The 21,371-nt window shown below is 42.3% G+C and overlaps 1 protein-coding gene across 4 annotated transcripts in view; it reads left to right on the top strand.

Moving 5' to 3' along the window:
• Positions 1 to 21,371, top strand: part of LOC144696785 (UPF0606 protein KIAA1549) — a 303,163-nt gene that overhangs the window by 127,504 nt on the left and 154,288 nt on the right. For all 4 annotated transcript variants that reach the window (XM_078568519.1, XM_078568518.1, XM_078568517.1 and 1 more), the window contains exon 2: positions 12,250 to 14,613. In XM_078568519.1, the coding sequence (XP_078424645.1) occupies positions 12,250 to 14,613 (2,364 nt within the window). The remainder of the gene's footprint in view (positions 1 to 12,249; positions 14,614 to 21,371) is intronic.

Genomic DNA, 21,371 nt, shown 5'->3' with positions numbered 1-21,371 from the left:
AATTATGATGTAATACTGTTTAGAAGCACACTGTACTTTCTTGTTTTTCATTCTTGCTTGATATTCCTTCCCAACCCTAACATTAGTGCTGCATACTTTCGCCCATCAAAGATCCTTGAGTTTATTTTTATTTTGTTTTTAGAAGGTGGATGGCATTGGCAAGACAGTATTCATTGTCCATCCTTAATTGTCCCAACAAAAACAGAAAATGCTGGAAAAACTCAGCAGTTCTAACAGCATCTGTGGAGAGAAAAACAGAGTTAATGTTTTGAGCCTCTGAAGAGTCATACGGACTCGAAACATTAACTCTGTTTTTCTCTCCACAGATGCTGTTAGATCTGCTGAGTTTTTCCAGCATTTTCTGTTTTTGTTTCAGATTTCCAGTAACCGCAGTATTTTGCTTTTAACCTAATTGTCCCAAGTTCATTAAGAGTCAATCCTTGGTGTAGGACCAAGGGCCTGTAAGGTTCATATTGCTGAAGTACATTCGAGAACCAATCGAGTTTATCTAACATTCTGCAATTTCATGGCTATCTTCCTGTTGTTAACTTACAAGTTACCCAGTTTTATTAAATTCATAATGTCCGCGCTTCACCATGCCTTTAGTTACCTCGGCCTGAGCTCTGTGGAATTTCCTCCCTAAATCTTTTGGCCTCTCCCCTCCTTTAGGACTCTTCCTTAAGATAGCTTGTCACCTACCTTAATGGCCCAGACGACCTCAATAGTGACGAACATTGAGACATCGTTATTGAGGGTCGAAATGGCATTGTAACTTCCAGCATGTGCACACTTGCGCCGAAAACAGGAAGCTGTGTGCTTGTAAGTGAGCTCCTCTGGAACCTCCACTGATGGTCCTGATGAGCTGCTCTCTAAAAGTGGCAGATACCTTTACTGCGAGAAGTTGGCTGACATGCCCACAAGGAATGCTGGATTTAACGCTCTTTAAATTAGCGCTGATATTAGTAGGCATAAAGTGAGCTGGGGTGGATTGGCTTTTAGAGGATATCGAGCTTATGCTGGATTCTAAACGTTGATTTCTTGGATCAATTTTTCCAGCCTCCCCCCCACTCCCCATCTCCTCCTAAAAAGCATGACTGAACAGAAGTTTACATTTTTAAAAATTCTACAAGTGCAATTATATTTTTCAAGATACCAGAAAATAGACATTGGACATGTTAAAACTTAGAATTGTTTTCAAGTTTGCGAGATTCAAAACCATTTTCTCCACTTCCAGTTACAGTCAAAATGATAATACACTCCCTTTGAACATGTGTGTTTGGTGAGAGGGGAAGAAGCAATGTGATGTTTATATCTTGTTATATCAATGGAGTACAGCCATTATTGATAGCTGGGGTAGTGTGCAGGGCATTTATGAATAGTCAAACTGCTTGTAACTTCTCTACAATGTTCAAAATGGACCAAATTCAGTAAAACAACAAACTGTTAGTAAACATCAGGCTTACCATTGGTGAACATTCCTTTAGATAATATCAGCACCATCAACACCTCTTTGTCCTTTTGTCTGTGACATCTTTTGGTTATCTCCACCTATCACTGGCCCTCTATCCAGCTCTTCTTGTCCCACCCCCCCCTTAAACCAGCTTATATTTCACCTCTTTTCTATTTTTCCTTAGTTCTGTTGAAGAGTCATGCGGACTCGAAACGTTAACTGTGCTCCTCTCCGCAGATGCTGCCAGACCTGCTGAGTTTTTCCAGGTATTTTTGTTTTTGTTTTGGATTTCCAGCATCCGCAGTTTTTTGCTTTTAAAACACTTCTGGGATGTTTTGACCTCGTGATTCGTTACAAACCACCTTCCTGATGGATTGTGTCTTAATTACACAGCATTATATCATTCCCTTGTCCATTGACCAGCTGAGCCTGAAAGTAGGCGATGAACCACATTATTGCTTATCTCATTGATAATGAACATGCACTCTCAACAAATATATCAATTACATTTTTTATTCATTTATGGGGTGTGGGCATCGCTGGCTAGGCCAACGTTTATTGCCCATTCCTAACTGCCCTTGAGAGGGTGGTGTGAGCTGCCTTCTTGAACTTCTGCAGTCCCTATAGGTACACCCACAGTGCTGTTCGGGAGGGAGTTCCAGGATTTTGACCCAATGACCTTGAAGGAATGGTGATACATTTCCAACTCAGGATGGTGTGTGGCTTGGAGGGAAACTTCCAGGTGGAAGTGTTTCTATGTATCTGCTGCCCTTGTCCTTCCAGATGGCAGCGGTTGTTTGGAAGATGCTGCCTAAGGAGCCTTGGTGAGTTTCCGCAGTGCATCTTGTAGATGGTACACGATGTTCATCTGTGGTGGAGGGAGTGACTGTTTGTGGATGTGGTGCCAATCAAGTGGGCTGCTTAGTCCTGGATGGTGTCAAGCTTCTGGAGTGTTGTTGGAGCTGCACTGATCCAGGCAACTGGAGAGTATTCCATCACGCTCCTGACTTGTGCCTTGTAGATGGTAGACAGGCTTTGGGACATCAGGAGGTGAGTTACTTGCTGGAGGATTCCCAGCTTCTGACCTGCTCTTGTAGCCACAGTACTTATATGGACCAGTTCAGTTTCTGGTCAATGATAACCCCCAGGATGTTGACAATGGGGGGATTCAGCGATGGTGATGCCATTGACTGTCAAGTGACGATGGTTAGATTCTCTCTTGTTCGAGATGGTCATTGCCTGACACTTGTGTGGCACAGATGTTACTTGCCACTTGTCAGCCTAAGTCTGGATATTGTCCAGGTCTTGCTGCATTTGTACATGGACTGCTTCAGTACCTGAGCAGTCGTGAATGGTGCTGAACATTGTGCAATCATCAGCAAACATCCCCACTTCTGACCTTATGGAAGGAAGGTCATTGATGAAGCAGCTGAAGATGGTTGGGCTTAGAACACTATCCTGAGGAACTCCTGCAATGATGTTCTGGAACTGAGGTGATTGACCTTCAACAGCCACAACCACCTTCCTTTGTGCTAGGTATGATTCCAACTAGTGGAGGGTTTTCCCCCTGATTCCCATTGACTCCAGTTCTGCTCGGACTCCTTGATACCACACTCGGTCAAATGCAGCCTTGTTGTCAAGGACAGACATTATCACCTCTCCTCTGGAATTCAGCTCTTTTGTCCATGTTTGAACCAAGGCTGTAATGATATCAGAAGCTGAGTGACCCTGGCGGAACCCAAATTGACCATCAGTGAGCAGGTTATTGCTAAGCAAGTGCTGCTTGATAACACTGTTGATGACCTTTTCCACCGCTTTACTGATGATTGAGAGTAGGCTGATGGGGTGTTAATTGGCCAGGTTGGATTTGTCCTGCTTTTTGTGTACAAGACATATCTGAGCTATTTTTTGTACTGCTAGGTAGATGCCAGTGTTGTAGCTGTACTGGAACAGCTTGGCTAGGGGCCTCGCACGTTCTGGAGCACAAGTCTTCAGTACTGTTGCTGGAATATTGTTAGAACCCATAGCCTTTGCAGCATCCAGTCCCTTCAGCTGTTTCTTGATATCACGTGGAGTGAATCAAATTGTCTGAAGACTGATATTTGTGATGTCGGGGACCTCTGGAGAAGGCCAAGATGAACCGTCCACTTGGCACTTCTGACTGTTGCAAATGCTTCAGCCTTATCTTTTGTACTGATGTGCTGGACTCCTCCATCATTGAGGATGGGGATATTTGTGAAGCCTTCTCCTCCAGTGGATTGCTTCATGTCCATCACCATTCACGACTGGATATGGCAGGCTGTCGAGCTTAGATCTGATCTGTTGGTTGTGGAATCACTTAACTCTGTCTATCACTTGCTGCTTATGCTGTTTGGCACAGAAGTAGTTCCTGTGTCGTAGCTTCACCAGGTTGACACCTTATTTTTAGGTATACCTGGTGCAGCTCCTGGCATGCCCTCCTGCACTTTTCATTGAACCACGGTTGATTCTCTGCCTTGGTGGTAATGGTAGAGGTATGCTGAGCCATGAGGTTACAGATTGTGGTTGAGTACGATTTTGCTGCTGCTGATGTCCCACAGTGCCTCATGGATGCCCAGACTTGAGTTGCTAGATCTGTTCGAAATCTATCCCATTTAGCATGGTGGAAGTGTCACACAACACTATTGAGGGTATCCTCAATGTGAAGACGGGACTTCGTCTCCACAAGGCCTGTGCGGTGGTCACTCCTACCGATACTGTCGTGGACAGATGCATCTGTGACAGGCAGGTTGGTGAGGATGAGGCCAAGTATGTTTTTTCCCTCTTGTAAGTTCCTTCGTCACCTGCCACAGACCCAGTCTAGCAGCTATGTCTTTTAGGATTTGGCAAGCTTGGTCTGTGGTGGTGCTTCTGAGCCACTCTTGGTGATGGACATTCTAGTCCCCCACCCGGAGTACATTCTACACCCTTGCTACCCTCAGTGCTTCTTTCAAATGGTGTTTAACATGGATGAGTACTGATTCATCAGCTGAGGGAGGGGAGTGGGGTACGGTACATGGTAATGAGGAGTAGGTTTCCTTGTCCACATTTGGCCTGGTGCTATGAGACTTCATGGGGCCCGGAGTTGATGTTGAGGACTCCCAGGCAACTCCCTCCTGGCTGTATACCACTGTGCCGCCACCTCTGCTGCTGGTGGGACAGGACATACCCAGGCATGGTGATGGTGCTGTCTGGGACATGATGTGTAAGATATGATTCCATTACTATGACAATGTGATGTTGCTGACTAGTCTGTGAGACAGCTCTCCCAATTTCAGCACAAGGCCCCCAATGTTCCTAAGGAGGGGGTTTGCAGGGTCGACAGGGTTGGGTTTGCTGTTGTCGTTTCTGGTGCCTAGGTTGATGCCAGGTGGTCCGTCCGATTTAATTCCAGCATTCTTGTTAACTATTAAAACACCATACTAACAAAATCAGTAAATCTGCTAAATAGTTTAATCTATAGTTTTCTGTATTGCATCTAGTAGTAAAATACTGAGACACAAATTAAGGAATTTTAGGCTGGTACTAGGCCTTCAGTTATAATAACCATATAAAATAAACATATACCTGAATTCCCTCTGTATCAAATAGAAAAGTAGTTCATATTTTAAATGGGTAATATGTCAAATGTCTAATTACATTAAAATCCCAAGACTTGATCACAGTGGTGTTCATCCTAAGACAGGAGAGTTGATTTCTCAGAAACCATTTTCCATTTTCAGTCAGAAAAAAGGATTATTGGTCAGTGTTGCACTGAAGATATAACTATAGAAGCTTCTTGCTCAGTTCAGCCAGTAACTATGAAGCATACAAAGGGCTTTGTACAATGTATAAAGAGGTTGTGTTATGTCAGACTGAATAGTCACTTGATTTACTTATTTAAGAACAAGACATCCAAGGTGGACAATGAAGTCTTAGGCAAATTCCAAATTGAAGGATTCCAAATGTGTTATTTTTGACAGCATTTGGTGTTAGTACTGTAATGAAGATATTAAATCCTAGTTTATGCTCATCCATTTTATACATGTTTGAAGAATGGTGGGATGGGGAAGAAACTTGTGAATCACTCCAGTTTCAGTGTAGTTCCAGAATAAGAGAAAGGGAGGGAGATCCATATGTGACTAGCATGAGATGGGGTCTCAACTTATTTTATGGATACACCATTTGCTCTTTTCTCTGAGTGGGGGAAGTCACTGAGCAATTAACGTTTGTTGAAGTGTGTTACGACTGGGATGGGAGGAATGTGCAAATTATCAAGCCCCACTACTCCGCGGGCTGCACCATTAATTTAAATGTTTAATTTTCTCATTGAAATGGCCAATTGTTTAACTATACTTCTAGTACCCAGAAGAAAAGAGACTCTGACCAGGCCTCTTTCAAAAAAAATTATGATTAATTTATTATAAACAAAACTCCTTTTAAACAAGTTTCGAGAACTGGTTGACACAAGGTTGTAATCTGGAAGTGTAATTAACTAACCCTTTTAAATTTCCCCAGTGCTCATGCCTACACACACACAGACACATACACAGTCAGGGGGATGGAAAAATACTTTGAGGAAGGGGAAAAAAATTAAAGCTCACGGAGGGTCAATGTTGTCAGTCTGAAGTTCCCTCGGGTGAAGACGTGCTGCTTGGCCCAGTGGATGTTGGTAAGTTCACCAAAGATGCTTCAGCATGGAGGAGAGTATAGCTGGACCAATTCTTCCTGTCTCAGCTAGCAAGTCCAAAATTATGCAGACAAACTACACTCTGATGAGGATTATTTGGCTACAGATAGAGAATCACAGATGGTTTCACAAAGCAGAGAGAGCGCTAGTCTGGGTAGCCTCCTGTTGTCAGCCTTTCCCCAACAAGAAAAATCAAAAACCACAGTTTCAAACTTAAGGTTTGCCTCCGCCACATGATTGCCTTTTTGTCTTCCAGCATTTTATTAAAGTACTTAGAAGTTCAAAACAACAAACAACTTCTCAAGCACCATATAGCTCGGGTGATTGCTTGGAAGAGGCCTGCTTGTTGACAGGTCTAAGGTGAACTTATGATCCTTCTTTAAAAAAAAATTCTCATGCAGCCTCCAATGTCCATATAATAATAAGTAAAATCCAATCAAAGACATATGATTCTAACAAGTGTTTAAAAGTATTTAAGTCTGCAGAACACTCACCTGCCTCTGAGCTGAAGACTGACCTCAAGGGTCTTCAGCTTGTGATGAAATTAGGGGCGTGGCTTCACTGGGAATACACCTTGCTGCAAGGCATCTCGTAGTCGCTCTCGTCGGTGGACCATGCTGCACGAGATTTGAAATTCTCACTAGCTAACAAACTAGGTAAGTTCGCATTTTTCAGCGTGGTCAGTGGTGAAAACCAGCGCTTCATTGCTGACTGCAAAATCCAGGCCATTATACGAACATAAGAAATAGGAGCAGAAGTGACCATTTGGCCCCTCGAGCATGTTCCACCATTCAACAAGATCATGGCTGATCTGTTTCTGTTTTGAATTCCACATTCCCATCTACCTTAGATAAGCTTAGATTCTCATTAGGGAAGGGAATCAATCTACCTCTGCCTTAAATATATTCAATGACCCCGCCTCCACTGCCTTCTGAGGCAGAGAATTCCAAAGTCTCACAACCCTCAGAAAAAATTTCTCCTCATCTCCGTCTGAAAAGGGCAACCCCTAATTTTTAAACAGTGCCCCTTAGTTCTGGAGTCACCCACCAGAGCCAACATCCTTTCCACGTCCACCTTGTCTTATATACTTCAATCAAGTCACTCCTCACTCTTCTAAACTCCAGTGGAAACAAGCCCAGTCTGTCTCACCTTTCATCATGAGACAACCTGCTCATTCTAGGTATCAATCTAGTAAACCACCTCTGAACCGCCTCCAACACATTTACATCCTTAAATAAGGAGACCCAAAACTGCACACAATATTCAAAATGTGGTCTCACCAATGCCCTGTATGAAATGAAGCATAACATCCTTACTTTTATGCTTAATTGCTCTCGTAATAAAGATAGCATTCCAATAGCCGCCTTAATGACTTGCTGTACCCGTAGATTAACTTTTTGTGACTCATGCACAAGAGTACCCAGAGCTCCCTCTGCACTTCTAAATTCTGCAGCTGTTCTCCGTTTAAGTAACACTTTGCTTTTTTATTCTTCCTGTCAAAGTGAACAACTTCACATTTTCTTACGTTATACTCCATCTGCCAGATTTTTGCCCACACACTCAACCTACCTATATCTGTCTGCAACCTCCTTAAGCCCTCTTACACAACATACTTTCCTACCTATCTTTTTTGTCATCTGTAAATTTAGCTACCATGCCTTCACTCTCCCCATATAAATCATTGATATAAATTGTAAAAAGTTGAGGCCCCAGCTCAGACCACTGCGGGACTCCACTCGTCACATCCCACCAATCAGAAAAAGACCCCGTTATGCATGTTCTGTTTTCTGCCAGCCAGCCAATCTTCTAACCATACTAATATGTTATCCCCTACACCGATGTTTTATTTTCCGCAATAGCTTTTAATGTGGCCCCTTATCACATGCCTTGTGGAAATCCAAGTACAGTACGTTTACAGGCACCCTTTTATCCATGGCGCATGTTACTCCTTCAAAGAACTCTAATAAGTTGGTTAAACATGATTTACCATTCAAAACCATGCTGACTCTTCCCAATTACCTTGAGTTTCTCTTAAATGGCCCAGTTATAACCTCCTTAATGATCGATTCTAGCACCTTCCCCATAACAGATGTCAAACTAACTGGCCTATAGTTTCCTGGTTTTGTGTGTCCCTCCCTTCTTGCACAGAGGAGTTATATTTGCTACTTTCCAGTCTGGTGGAACTTTTCCAGAATTAGCGAATTTTGGAAAATTAACACCAACGCATCTACTACCTCATTAGTCACCTCCTTTAAGACCCTGGGACAAAGACCATCAGGACCCAGAGATGTGTCGGCCCGCAGCTCCATCAATTTGCTCAGTACCGCTTCCTGAGTGATTGTAATTTCACCAAGTTCCCCTCTCCCTTCCACTTGCTGATTTATAGCCATTACTGGAATGTTTTATGTATTCTCTATAGTGAAGACAGAAGCAAAATATTTGTTCATTCATGCGTATTTCCTTGTTATCCACTATTAACTCCCCACTGTCACTCTCTAGAGGACCAACGCTCACTTTGCTTACTCTTGCTTTTGAAATACCTATAGGAAGTCTTGCTATCCATTTTCATATTTCTAGCTAGCTTCCTGTCGTACTCTAATTTCTTTCTCCTGATTAACCTTTTCGTCATTCTCTGCTGTTCTTTATATTCTGACCAATCATTGACCTGACTAATCATTGACCTGCCACTCATGTTTACGCAGTTATATGCTTTCTCCTTAAGTTTGATGTTTTCCTTATCTTTAGTTAACCATGGATAGTGGCCTTACAATTTTTCTTTATAGTAGGAATATACTTATTCTGACTATTCTGAAACATCTCCTTAAATGTCTGCCACTGCTTCTCTATTGATCTATCCCCTAGCCTAGTATCCCAGTTCACTTCAGCTAGCTCAGCTTTCATGCCCACCTAGTTGCCCTTATTTAAGTTCAAGATACTAGTCTTAGACCCACTCTTCTTCCTTTCAAACTGAGGTAAAATTCAATCATATAGTAGTCGCTGCTACTTAGGTGTGCAGGTCATTAATCTGAGGTCATTCATTAATCCTGTCACGTTACACAATGCCAAGTCTAATATAACCTGCTCTCTAGTTGGTTCCGGAACATGCTGCTCTAAGAAACTATCTTGAAAGCATTCTGTGAACTCCTCATCCAGGCTACTACTGCCAATCTGATTTTTCCAGTTTATATGTAGATTAAAATCTCCTGTGATTATTGCTGCCCCTTTGTCACAGGCACCCAATATTTCTTCTTGCGTGCTTTGTCCTACATTGTGGTTACTGTTTGGGGGCTCCCACTATTGACTTCCTTCCCCTACTATTCCCCATTTCCTTCCGTACTGATTCTACATCCTGATCTCCTGAACCAAGGTCATCTGTAACTATTGCACCAATGCCATCCTTGATCAACAGTGCTACCCCTCCACCTTTACCTAGCTTGCTATTCTTTTTGAGTATCATAAACCTCTCAATATTCAGGACCCAATCCTTGTCATCCTGCTGCCACATCTCCAAATTGGCTACCAGATCATATTAATTACTTCAATGTGTGCTGTCAATTCATTTACTTTGTTATGAATGCTATGCGCATTCAAATACAGAGCTTTTAGTTTTGTCTTTTTGATATCTTTGTGACATCTGGCCTTGACTCTTTGTGTATTCTTAGGTTTTATCTCTCTGTCCCTTCCTGATATTCTATAACCCTCATTTCCCATATTATTATGGTCTCCTGCTTTGAATCTACCCCTTGATTTGCCACATCTACCCAAGCTTGATCCCTCACCACCATCCCCTCCTCCTCCCTGTGTTTAGTTTTAAGCCCTCTCTACTTCCCTAGTTATGTGATTCACAAGAACAGACGTCCCAGCGCAGTTCAGGTGGGACTGTCCCAATGGTACAGCCTCCACTTTCCCCAGTACTGGTGCTGGTGCCCCATGAACCGGAACCCACTTCTCCCACACCAGTCTTTGAGCCATGCATTTATTTCTCTAATCTCATTTGCCCTATGCCAATTTGGACGTGGCTCTGGTAATAAATTTGCACGTGGCTCTGGTAATAATCCAGAGATTACTACCTTTGAAGTTCTGCTTCTTGATTTGGTGCCCAGCTTTTCATACTGACTATACAGAACCTCCTTTCTTGCCCTGCCTATGTTGTTGGTTCTGACATGGGCCACAATGGCTGGATCCTCCTCATCCGACTGCAAGTTCCTCTCCAGCCCTGAGCAGATGTCCCAAACCCTGGCCACCAGGCAGGCAACACAGCCTTCTGGATTTTCACTCTTTGTTGCAGAGAACAGTGTCAATTCCCCTCACTATACTGTCCCCTACTACCGCTAGATTCCTGTTTGCTCCCCTAACTAGAACGGATTCCTGTACTATGGTGCCATGGCCAGTCTGCTCATCTGCCTTGCAGATCTCGCTTTCATCCACACAGGTTGTGAGCACCTCACACCCGTTTGACAATTGCAAAGTTTCAAGCTCCTCCACTACTGTCTGCTCTGTCCCATTACCTGCCTCACTCACGATCACATCCTCCTGTCCCTCACTGCTGACCAAAACTGATGACCCTATTCTAAGAGGCATGACCATCCTCTGGAACAAAGTGTCCAGGTATTTCTACCCCTCCCGTATGTTCCGCAGTGTCTGCAGTTCGGCTTCCAGACCAATAATCCTGATCTGGAATTCCTCTTGCTGCTTACACTTTCTGCAGACGTGTCTGTCCTGGATCACCTTGGGGTCCAAAAGACCCCACATTCCACAGTTGCAGCATAACACCTTTCCTGCCATTGTTAGTTAATTCAGTTACTCAATTTAGAATAATTTCTATGTGTACCACACCTCTTTGCCTGCCCCCGCCCCCGTACTGAATTCCTACGCAGACCTAGGAGTCTCCATCTCACTCCGGCATAGTCGCCTCGTGCTCTCCTTACTGACTGTGCGGTTTGAAAAGCTTGTCTCTTTTATAGACCTCCTGATAACTCACTAACTAGTTTTGCTTCCTGCTACAGTAATTAACACCACTTGAACGAGCTGCTTTCAGGTGTTTGATAGATAACTGCCATTCCAGGGAGTTCTCTGTTTAACAAGCCAACCTAACTTACTTGAAGGTCTGTAATATGTCAGATGTTGATTCTTGATCTATAGTTAAAACCGGAAAAGGACTTACCAAAACTTACCACGTGAACCTAATTCGCTACTCACTCAGTCTCCGTCTCACTCCGGGATAATCACCTGTCTCCTCGCAAGCTCCTTACTGACTGTCTAGCTCATTGTTAAACTCTGATAACATTCCTGTGAAGTGCCTTCGGTCATGTTACTATTTTAAAGGCACTATATGAATGCACATTGTTGTTTTCATTGTCTTTATAACTTGTTCAATTCGGTGACTACTGAATTACTACAAACCCCACTAAGTGGGTTTATTCAGCATTGATCAATTGTCTGGAATATTATTGAAAATTTTCTCTTAGTCTTTGCAAATGTTTCTCTTGTGTAACAGCTGCATTATAATGCCAAAGGTAATGAAGACTATGAAACTTGTGCTACTGGTAGTAAGAACACTTAGTGAGACAATCCTGCAAAGTTAATAAGTTGAGATCAGTGGTATTGGATGCGTCAAAGCCTAATTAGAAGAGAGAGCTTCTCAAGTACTATTGGATGCCAGTACCAAACAGCGTAGCCAGCTGCAACCTGATTGCGACCCTTGGGATCATCTTTGTATCATGTTTGGATCTTTTTGTTGAACTGTTGGTCTGCATTTTTGCAATTGCTACCCTCTAAAGAACTTGCCTGAAATCGAAAGGTTCTGGGTGGACTGTCAAAACAAAGCTTTGCACAATTTAAAATTGTTCAGTTACTTCAGTTTGTGTTTGTGACTTAAGAACTGCTGTGTTTACTGATGTTTTACATTACTTGATGCTTTTGTTTTCATTCCCCTCCCTGCGCAATGAGGAAATGAATGTTTGCATTGTACTATCCAAGACAGATTGCAAATTTCAGCATTAGAACAAGATCATTCCAAAATCCACACAATATGTTTTGTATATTGATATGTTTCATATTGCTCTGAAATTCAGCAGAGCTATGTTTAATATTGTTTTCTATTCTCTTGCAGATGAACCTGTCTCTGATGATGCGTTATTGTCAGGCACGATACGTGAGCAAAGTTTGGGACCAAATGACACAGTGGACACTGCCTTAATGAAGCAAGAAGAGGGAACCTTAATAAACAGCACCTCTATGGAATCTGCTTTGCAGTCAAGTTTGAACTTGAAAGAAAGAATCCACCTAAATTCTGAAGAGGCCATAACACAAATAAAAGACCTCAGTCGGTCAGGGAAGGTTGTGCTGTGTGATTACCCCAAATCTTCAGCCATTCATAATCTAGAAGTTACTCCTTTGTCGGAATTAGCTATAATGGTGACTGAAGAGAACCAAACAACAACATCCCTGCATTCAATAGCACCAACACCATCAGTGATTCCAGTTGGTTTTCTGAGTAGCAGTGCCACCAGGCAATCATCAGAACTCCACATCTCATCAGTACTACTTTCAAGTTCCATCTTGATTTATCCATTATCCCTTTTAACAGTGTCGGACATACCTATTCTGGCATCAAGCAAACTGCCATCTGAACCTGTGAGTCCACTGTTCTCTTCAGTTGCAGTCAGTAACCAGTATGCATGGCAACCTACCATAAGTACAGTAATGGCAGATTTGGACACCATGGAGCACAGTGAAACAGTGCTCTTTAGTTACATTGACAGTACATCTTATAGAACAGAGACCATCTTTCCTCATTATATGGAAGATCTTACTGAAGAAAATGAGATCTCTCCGACCTCAAGCATCAAAGAAAAGTTTGAAATCACTGGAGAATCTTCTGTTGATCATGTTGAAATGTCGATCCGTAATGCTTTAACACCAGAACTTGTTCCTAAAATAAGTTCAAGATCTGACTTACCTAAACTGTTGCTATCTGATAGTAATTCAGTAACTGATGGAGTGATACTGACGGCGTTTAATATGCCAGTGCTTTCCACTCATCTATTTACATCCCTCTCTACTCATAGCGCTTTATTTTCTCCATCTAGCTTTTTTCACACACAATCATTTGATAATGATTTTGGCTCTGGCGATGACCCAGAAATTACAACACTCAGTCTATCAAACACTGCTGGGTTTATTCTGGCATCCAGTTTGGTCTTTGATTCATTTGAATCAGAACTGCTAGAATCTGAAGTCTATGACACTCACTTTCTAGCAAGGCCAGTTCCAACAGTTTCTTCAAAATTAGCAGCTTTGTCTGTGCCATCATTGACATTCTCATCATACTACACCATCAGTCCAGCAACTACCAATCCCGCAAGTCAATCATTGTATTCATCTTTTGAGGATAATTTAGATATTAGCGCAGTTCGTTCTTCATTGCTGATGGATGAAACCCCAGCATTGGCACCTACAGCTAGTGAGTATTTGCCGTTTGTCATAACTAGTGAGCGTTTGAAACCAACTTTATCTCTGAATGAAAATACAAGTTATCCTTCACCAGTGACTACACGCTTACCAGATTTCTTAGCAAGTGAATCCCTCGAACTGACCAGCATCCTAGAACCACCTCTGGCTTTGGTTTCTTCATTGATAAATGTCTTGTCAACAGAAGCAAGTAGTTTCCCAGCGACAGAATACTTAAGTTTATTTGAATCACAACTAAAAACTTTTGCCATGTTTGAGACAATGACTTTTGAGAAATTGTTGAGTACTTTAACTCTGGAATCTTCATTTCTAAAACCAGAGCCCACAACATTGAATATACTGGCAACATCTGCTAATCAAACAAATCTTGCAGTAATTCTTGAATCTTCTTTCATCAGTGTCTGTTCTAATAGTATTTTAGAAATGACACCATCTTTCGAGTCAGTGTCGCCTTCACTTGAAGCAATACAACCAACGTTAATGCCATCCATTTTTGAATCAAGACTCTCAGATGGCAGCATTTTAATCAGTTCAGGTTTTTTAGCTTCCTCAGTTGCTGGCACCACATATCCTGTGATTACTCCAAGCTCCACTGTTGATCTGCCATATTCTTCCATTTCAACCCCACATATTTTTCCAGATGTTTTTCCATCATCTACAGAGACAGTTTGGATTGCAACTTCACTCTTGCTGACGCCATCTCCTCCACCAATCGGGACCTTTTCAAATCCCACGGTTATGACAATGTTTACTGAACCAACCACCAAAATTCCAATTCGAAACTCTTCGGATCCAACTCCTATGACTATATTGACTGTACCAAGCACCAAAATCCAAATCAGCAATCTTACAGCCACCCCTAACAGGAGTGGTACAACCATGCCTGCCAGCAGTGCAGCTTCAAGACCCACTTCCCCCACAACTGTTGGAACAGTAGTTTTGGCAACAGCTCAGAATTTTGTGTGTGATGTTAATGAACCCGATTCTTACCTCGTGACAGCAGGTAGGTATTTCAGTTCAATATTTCAGGTTTGAATGCACAAAACTGAATTCAGTACTAATATGGAACAGTGCCACTCAGATTTATATCCATGTGATAAAGGATAATTTATGAATTACTGCAATAATAGATTTGCATCAAACTGCTAAGAAAGCATAACAGTCATCAATAAACAAGTGGGTGATGGGTAAAAATATCTTTGAGGAAAATTCAGGTTCTTTTGGATTATTGACAAACAGTAACCTGGCTAACTTGGCAATGATCCTGTTGGACTTGAGGCCTGCTTTGTAATTCAGCTCCTCGGTTTTAGAAATTTTCTGTCCACTTCAATAAATTCAATAAGTAAAAGGCCAAACATGGGCTACTTGTCAGAAGTCACTCTCTGTAGCACAGTTTGTAATTAGCTTCTTTGATCACTGCTTCATAGTTTAGGGCTTGTGCTCACTGGTTGCACTCTCTACAGGATGGTGACATTTTAAGAATATCAGTTGTGTTTGTTTTTACATACAATATAATGTTTTGGACTAAAATTCATATAATGCACATTAACATTAAGTCATTATTGTTTGTTACATAAAGGCTGGAATAAGGTCAGCTTATATAGACTATTAGATAAGCTTCCATATCAAATCAAGGAGTTTCAGGTGCAATATGCAATTATATTTCGATGCTTCTGTAGCTCTGGAATTGGAAATGAAAATCCTGTCTTTGTTTAAACCCTTCCATTGCTGTTGAGAATATTCCACTTAAAAATTCCATTGTTTGCACCAGTCCCTCAATTTCTGAAATTAATATCTAGAAACTTGGATCTGTCTCATAAATATTCATGCTTCCATTGTTTTTGAATTTGATGGTGTCCTGCACAGTGAAACTTGACCCTACAAATTGCTTTCTTAATTCATTAAAATAGCTAGAGACAATATTAGGTGGATGGTTATTAATGTGCTATGTTATTCTTGTAAAAGAAATAATATTGAATTTAAGGAATATGAGTTAAACTAGTTTCAAAAATAATTATGTTATGATCCCAGCTGATACTACTGGACAAGGCAAATCCCAGGGTGGAATCCGGCTTGATAGATCCTAACTTTTATTTTTTGTTTAGGTACGTAGAAAGTGTCTACTGAACAGTCACAAGAGTCAGCTGATGAACTTTTAACAAAATAATAAAATATTTATTAAACAAGAAAAAATGAACTATATCACAATATTCCTTCACCCACAACTATACCTTTACTGATATATACAGATTTGTGAGGATAACACAAGTTATCTTATACTCTCATGATCACAGTAAGTACACAGTCCATGTAAACCTGTTGTCAGGCACACCACACTCTATAAAACCAAGTGACAGATGCCACCCCAAACAGATACTATAGATCTCTCCTCAACTCCCCCCAGACGCTTGTCACACCGTGAGTCAACTGGTCTCACTGAGCTCCGTCTTTCACACGAGGATTTCCAATCTCCATTCTCAAAGAACTCCCTTTGGAATCTTCTGCCAAACTGACGCTTTCTCTCAGACGCCTTCCACAAGGGTTTGCTGGTGCTTGATCACAGGAAGCGCATCATGTAGGTCAATGGCAGCTATCATGGCAACATTCACAATGCCTTAATTCTGCAGCAGCCTGTTATGCCAAAGTGCATTTCGGCCACCACACAAACCAAATGGTGGCTACAAGGGTTATACGCTGATGATGTGGCTTCTGATTCTGGTTCACAGCCCACACACACGGTCGCAGCATGTATTTCATGAGAGTTGTGCTGCCACAAGAAATGTGATAGAAAAGACAATTGGCATGCTGAAAAAGCAGTTCCACTGCCTGGACTGTTCCGGAGGAGCCATGCACTGCTCGACTGAATGTGTCTTAAGAGTTGTGGTGGTATATTGCATTGCATTGCCATCATGAGAGGGTGACAGCCTTAGCCACCAACTGTCAGGTTAGTAGCTGAGGAGGAACAAAGAAAGGAGGGGGAGGAAGGGTGCCTGCAACCTGGGAAATTCCTTTCTGCTTGTGCTGTCTGTGAAGAACTAACTTGAGAGCAATACCAGAAACTTGAAGAGGTTTGGCCCCCAGACATGGAGTCTGCAGGCCCACCGGCATGTGGACATGCTCTGGCACTCGTGAATCAAATACCCAGCTGTGGTCGAAAAGCTCCACTGTCCTGTGAATATCTTGAGTGAATTGAAGACTTAAGGGAGTAAACCCTGACAAATAATCTAGAGTGAAGCCCAAAGGCCTCTAAATATGTTGTCATGCCAGCAACTCCTACAATCAATTCAAACATAGTGTTTGCATTCTTTTGGACACAACCAGGGAGATTGAGATGGGGATCCTGATGTTTGGGCAGCCCAGAGTCGCCATAAATTTTGTCCAGACTTGCGCCCTGGAGAGGACACTCCAGCTTCACTGCAGAGTGTTAACGCAAAACAGGAGACAGCAGTTGCAGATGATAAGCCCAACTTGATTGGTGTAGAGAACGGGCTGTCTCCGATAGTGGGAGTGTCCCATTGGTCAGCCACTGTCCACCTCAAGTTGGGCAGCCCCCAAATAGTAAGATGATGACCCATCACATTCCATCTGCTTCAATGGATGCTTAGAGCTTAAGAGGAGCTGTGAACTATGGAGGTTAATCGTTTGGAAAGGCATTGGAAGAGGTAAGCAGAAACAAAAAGCTCAGCTGGCCAAGAAGAGGGTCCAGAGAAAACTGAGGCTAGCGAATCTTGCACCATCTCAATCCACTGTCTTCCTCTGCATAAATGCGGCAGAGACTGCCATGCCAGAGTGGGACTCCTGAGCCACACCTGGTGGTGATTAACACAAAGTTGACCACCATGGCGCAAACCATTGTTTTATGAGATGGAAGGCTACCCTACCAGTAACTGCAATCCCAATTCTTAATTCACCAACAGTTCCACACTTCTTACTGTCATTGTTACTGATCAATGCATCATCTTGTTGGCCACAATGCAAAAATAAAAGCCATCACAAAATTGCAAACAGCATTTATAAATCAGACTGTGCCATATTCCATACATAATTAAACTAATCGCCCTTGTGTATTCCCTTAGTGCCTGTCTTCCGTGTGTTTTTACCCATCCTGCTGGTCCTATGGAATGCCACTCCAGTGACTACAGCGTGGCTGATGAAAGGCTGCTCACTTTCAGTAGGGGAGACTGCAGGTGACCTTTAGTGACTCTAGGCCTAGCAGGCCTGACTTCAGACTGCATCGTTTTGGCCTAGGCAGCAGCAGTCTGCAGTGTTTAGTTGGTTGACTGATGGGGAGCACCAAGGGCACAGGTGGGATGGGAGAATGAATGATGTCTTCCTGAGAGAGGATAGCAGGTTTGTGTTTCATGGAACCATTACCAATCCCCTAGAATGATGCCTCAACAATCCTAGTAATCTGTTGGAGGACAGATTGCTAGACTGCTGCAACACCCTGAAAGCCCCTTTAAATACTGGTACCTGCAGCCAAAGGTAACAGCTGTCTTTGCACGCAGCAAGCTCAATTTATATGAGAGCACGCTGAGCTTCCATTGCAGCATTGAGGCTTGTCTTTGACTCAGATTTTCTGGAAGCTGAGTCAGTCAGCCATCGATGGTGCATCATTAAGCTGAGTCAGTCAGCCATCGACGGTGCATCATTGTTGAGTCCACAAATGTGCTTATGGAGTTTGTCATGCTTCCATGCTAGAAAGAATGGGCTCCAAGTTGGTGCTGGCTTCCTCCATGCTTCTTGACATTGAATGTAGGCATTATACTCCATCTGCCAAATTTTTGTTCACTCGCCATCTATATTCCTTTGCAAACTCTTTGCATCCTCACAACTTGTTTTCCTACCTACCGTCATATTGTCAGCAAGTTTGGCTACAACGCTCTTCATCCGAGTCGTTAATATAGGTTGTAAATAGTTGAGATCACAGCACTTTAGGAACCCCTGTTCAGGTGTGCAGCCAATGAACAGTGCGCTAGCAGAAATCATGCTAATTAGAAGGCGCAAACCTGGCATGCTGTCTGTATTTAAAACGACAGGTGCGGGTTATTCGCAGATCATGATCCATGAGCTGATTTTTGGAGGCGATTCTATTTAGCTTTAATGAAATAAAGTTAAGACATCTGCATGATTAAGTGAAGTAAACAGTAAATATTGAAATTTTGTCAAGTTATCTATTAGTGAACCAATTTAAACATAAATAGAAATGTGCAATACACTGAGTTGTCTTTGGTTCAAATAAGCAATTTAGCCTATTTATTGACTGAAATATGGACCCATAAAGAACTGACAAAGAAAAGAAACTATTTCGAAGCTGCTGTTTCATTCAGTTTGGTCCTGGCAATGTTGTATTTTCATTTCTGATCCTCTTGGATGTATAGCTATGTAAGTAATGTTACTAATATAACTGACCCATGGAAAGTCAGAATGCACTCAATAATGAAAGATAGCTATATAGTTTTCTTCTGTACTGCTCATCTATCTGTTTTGTTCCAGATGCTGTGTCTCTCAGGAACATGGAGCTTATTTTCCTCTTTTCCCTGGAGCTTAACTTCTTTCCCTCTGCTATTGTTACCATAACAATGCAGTTGGGTCCAATTGTTCATGTGCGACTGAACCCAAATTTCTAGATCACCTATGCCTGCACGTTCAGGAGAGATGTCATATTTAATTTACGCTTGGCTCCTCTTTCTCTCATGATCTGATTCTTCTCCCGATCTGATTATTTTTATTGTTGCCATTCAAATTACATACATGCAATCACACTTAATCTCTATCATCTTCTGGTTTAGGCACACATCTAATCTCATTCATTCTATTCATAAGCAACTCCATGCAAAATGGCCAAGTAATAACTTTATTTGAGTCTCAATTGTGCAATTTTTAAAAAAACCAACTTGAAAATGTTGTTCAGCAGAATGTTTGTTAATGACGTGTGACTTAGCTGAAAACCATTATAGAAACAAACAGAAATTACAGCACTTAAATTTCTACTCCTGTTATTTTTTTGGTACATCTGTCTATTCATACTGTTCATTTTGCAGCCAGATAGAAAATGACTAAGTACACTGATGGTTTGATTCATGAAAGATCAGGTAATGCAAAAACAAGCCAGGAAAGCACAATCTTTCACACAATTTTTATTAAGTTTCTGAGGGCTTGTGGAATGTGTAGTGGGCCTGGTAAAGTGGAATTTTTCATCACATTCAGGACAAGTATACCTTATTCGGCTTGAGGTTTAGGGGAATTAGGCTGCCTCCTGTCTTGGTGGATTGGAGCCTCCTCGCTGATATTCATGATTGGTAGGTTTCCCTTGGCAGGAAAGCTACCTAACAGCAGGGTCTTCACATTCTGACGCAGCAGCTTCTGGAATGGATAATGTCATAAACATTTATTTTTTAAAAAAGAGGTAGGGCACACATTAATCTTTGTGGTGCTCACTCTAGTTAGCAGGTAGACTATCCCAGTCATTTAAATCAGTGTACATACTGGAAAGGAAGGGATGAATCCTTTCCTTGAAGAACTGAGAGTGATAGATTTTTGAACTGGATATGTGCTTGAATTTGGTGTAAAGCTTGTTGCATCCACAATGAACCAGAGTGTGCCTTTACCTGCTCATTATCTAGGAAAAGGTAGCCAGACTCGGGGGTTGGACATGATTCCTCATCAATGGAATCTTGAATGCTGGAATATATCACATTGCAATGTGATCTTCTGAGTTCACCAGGTGGAAGAATTTACATTCTGGCAGGCTATGAAATCTTAGGTTCAACAAATAAACAAACATGGTGAAATACTACCATACACCCTCTTCCCAGTTTGGTATTTCTGCTGGTGTCAGAGTGACTGTTAACTAAAATCAGCTGATATATACCATGAGCTCTCCCAAGGGCAGGAGAAAGAGGGCAGCAGCTCCAACCAAGTAGCTGTAGGTGGAAGTGGCAAAGGAAGCCAGCAGAATAAGTGTGGTCCCTCCAACAGTGGGACAGTACGCCAAGATGATCTAGGAGGACATCACAGATGAGTGGCATAGCACTTTTGGGTGCCAAGCACTCTTGACTTTTCCAACATTCTGCACAGCATTCCTCAGGACAACATGCCTTGCTGCTCCACTTATTCTTCCCTGTCTTGGCACCTCATATCTCCATCAGAGCAGCCAAAACTCACTCAGCCTATTGCCATCTCTCACCCATGCTACAGTCACGCTCCAAAAATGTGTGGGGAGGAAGAAACGACAACAAACCATTATGAACACTCTCACCTATCTGCTTTCTCTCCTTGCAGAAGAGACCACGCAATCTGTTGAGAGGCAGAGATTGGACTGTTGGGGTGGGGTAGAGCATGGGGACTTGCCTGCAGTAACAGGGATCTTATCAGCCACTGACAGTGCATATCCAGTTGCTCCACTGGGAAGGTGGTCTTGTTACGGGAGGTTGCAGATGTCAGCCATGAGGCACTGGTGCTCAGACATGTCAGGAAAGTTGCTTCTCTGCCTGTAGACTCTGTGTTGGGGTTTTGCCGCCTTTTAGCTGGAGCTCTATGTTCATTCCCCTCTGCATTATGGAAGGGCACGTAGCTGGAGAGAAACTTGTTGATGCTATTAGTGTTGTTGCTCCTTTTGTTCTTTGTCAGAGGTGCAAGGTGGAGCTGTTCCCATGCCATAGTCAAGGCATGCAGAGGGGGGAGTGTAGCTGAAGGTGAGTGAAATACTGGACAGGTGAAGTGACTTTCAAGAAGTTAGCCATCGCCTGTCAAGCAATG

The sequence above is a fragment of the Cetorhinus maximus genome, chromosome 22, assembly GCF_964194155.1.
Source record: "Cetorhinus maximus chromosome 22, sCetMax3.hap1.1, whole genome shotgun sequence".
NCBI lineage: Eukaryota > Metazoa > Chordata > Chondrichthyes > Lamniformes > Cetorhinidae > Cetorhinus > Cetorhinus maximus.
Note: the sequence above shows the minus strand (reverse complement) of the source record. Positions and strands in the feature narration are given on the sequence as shown.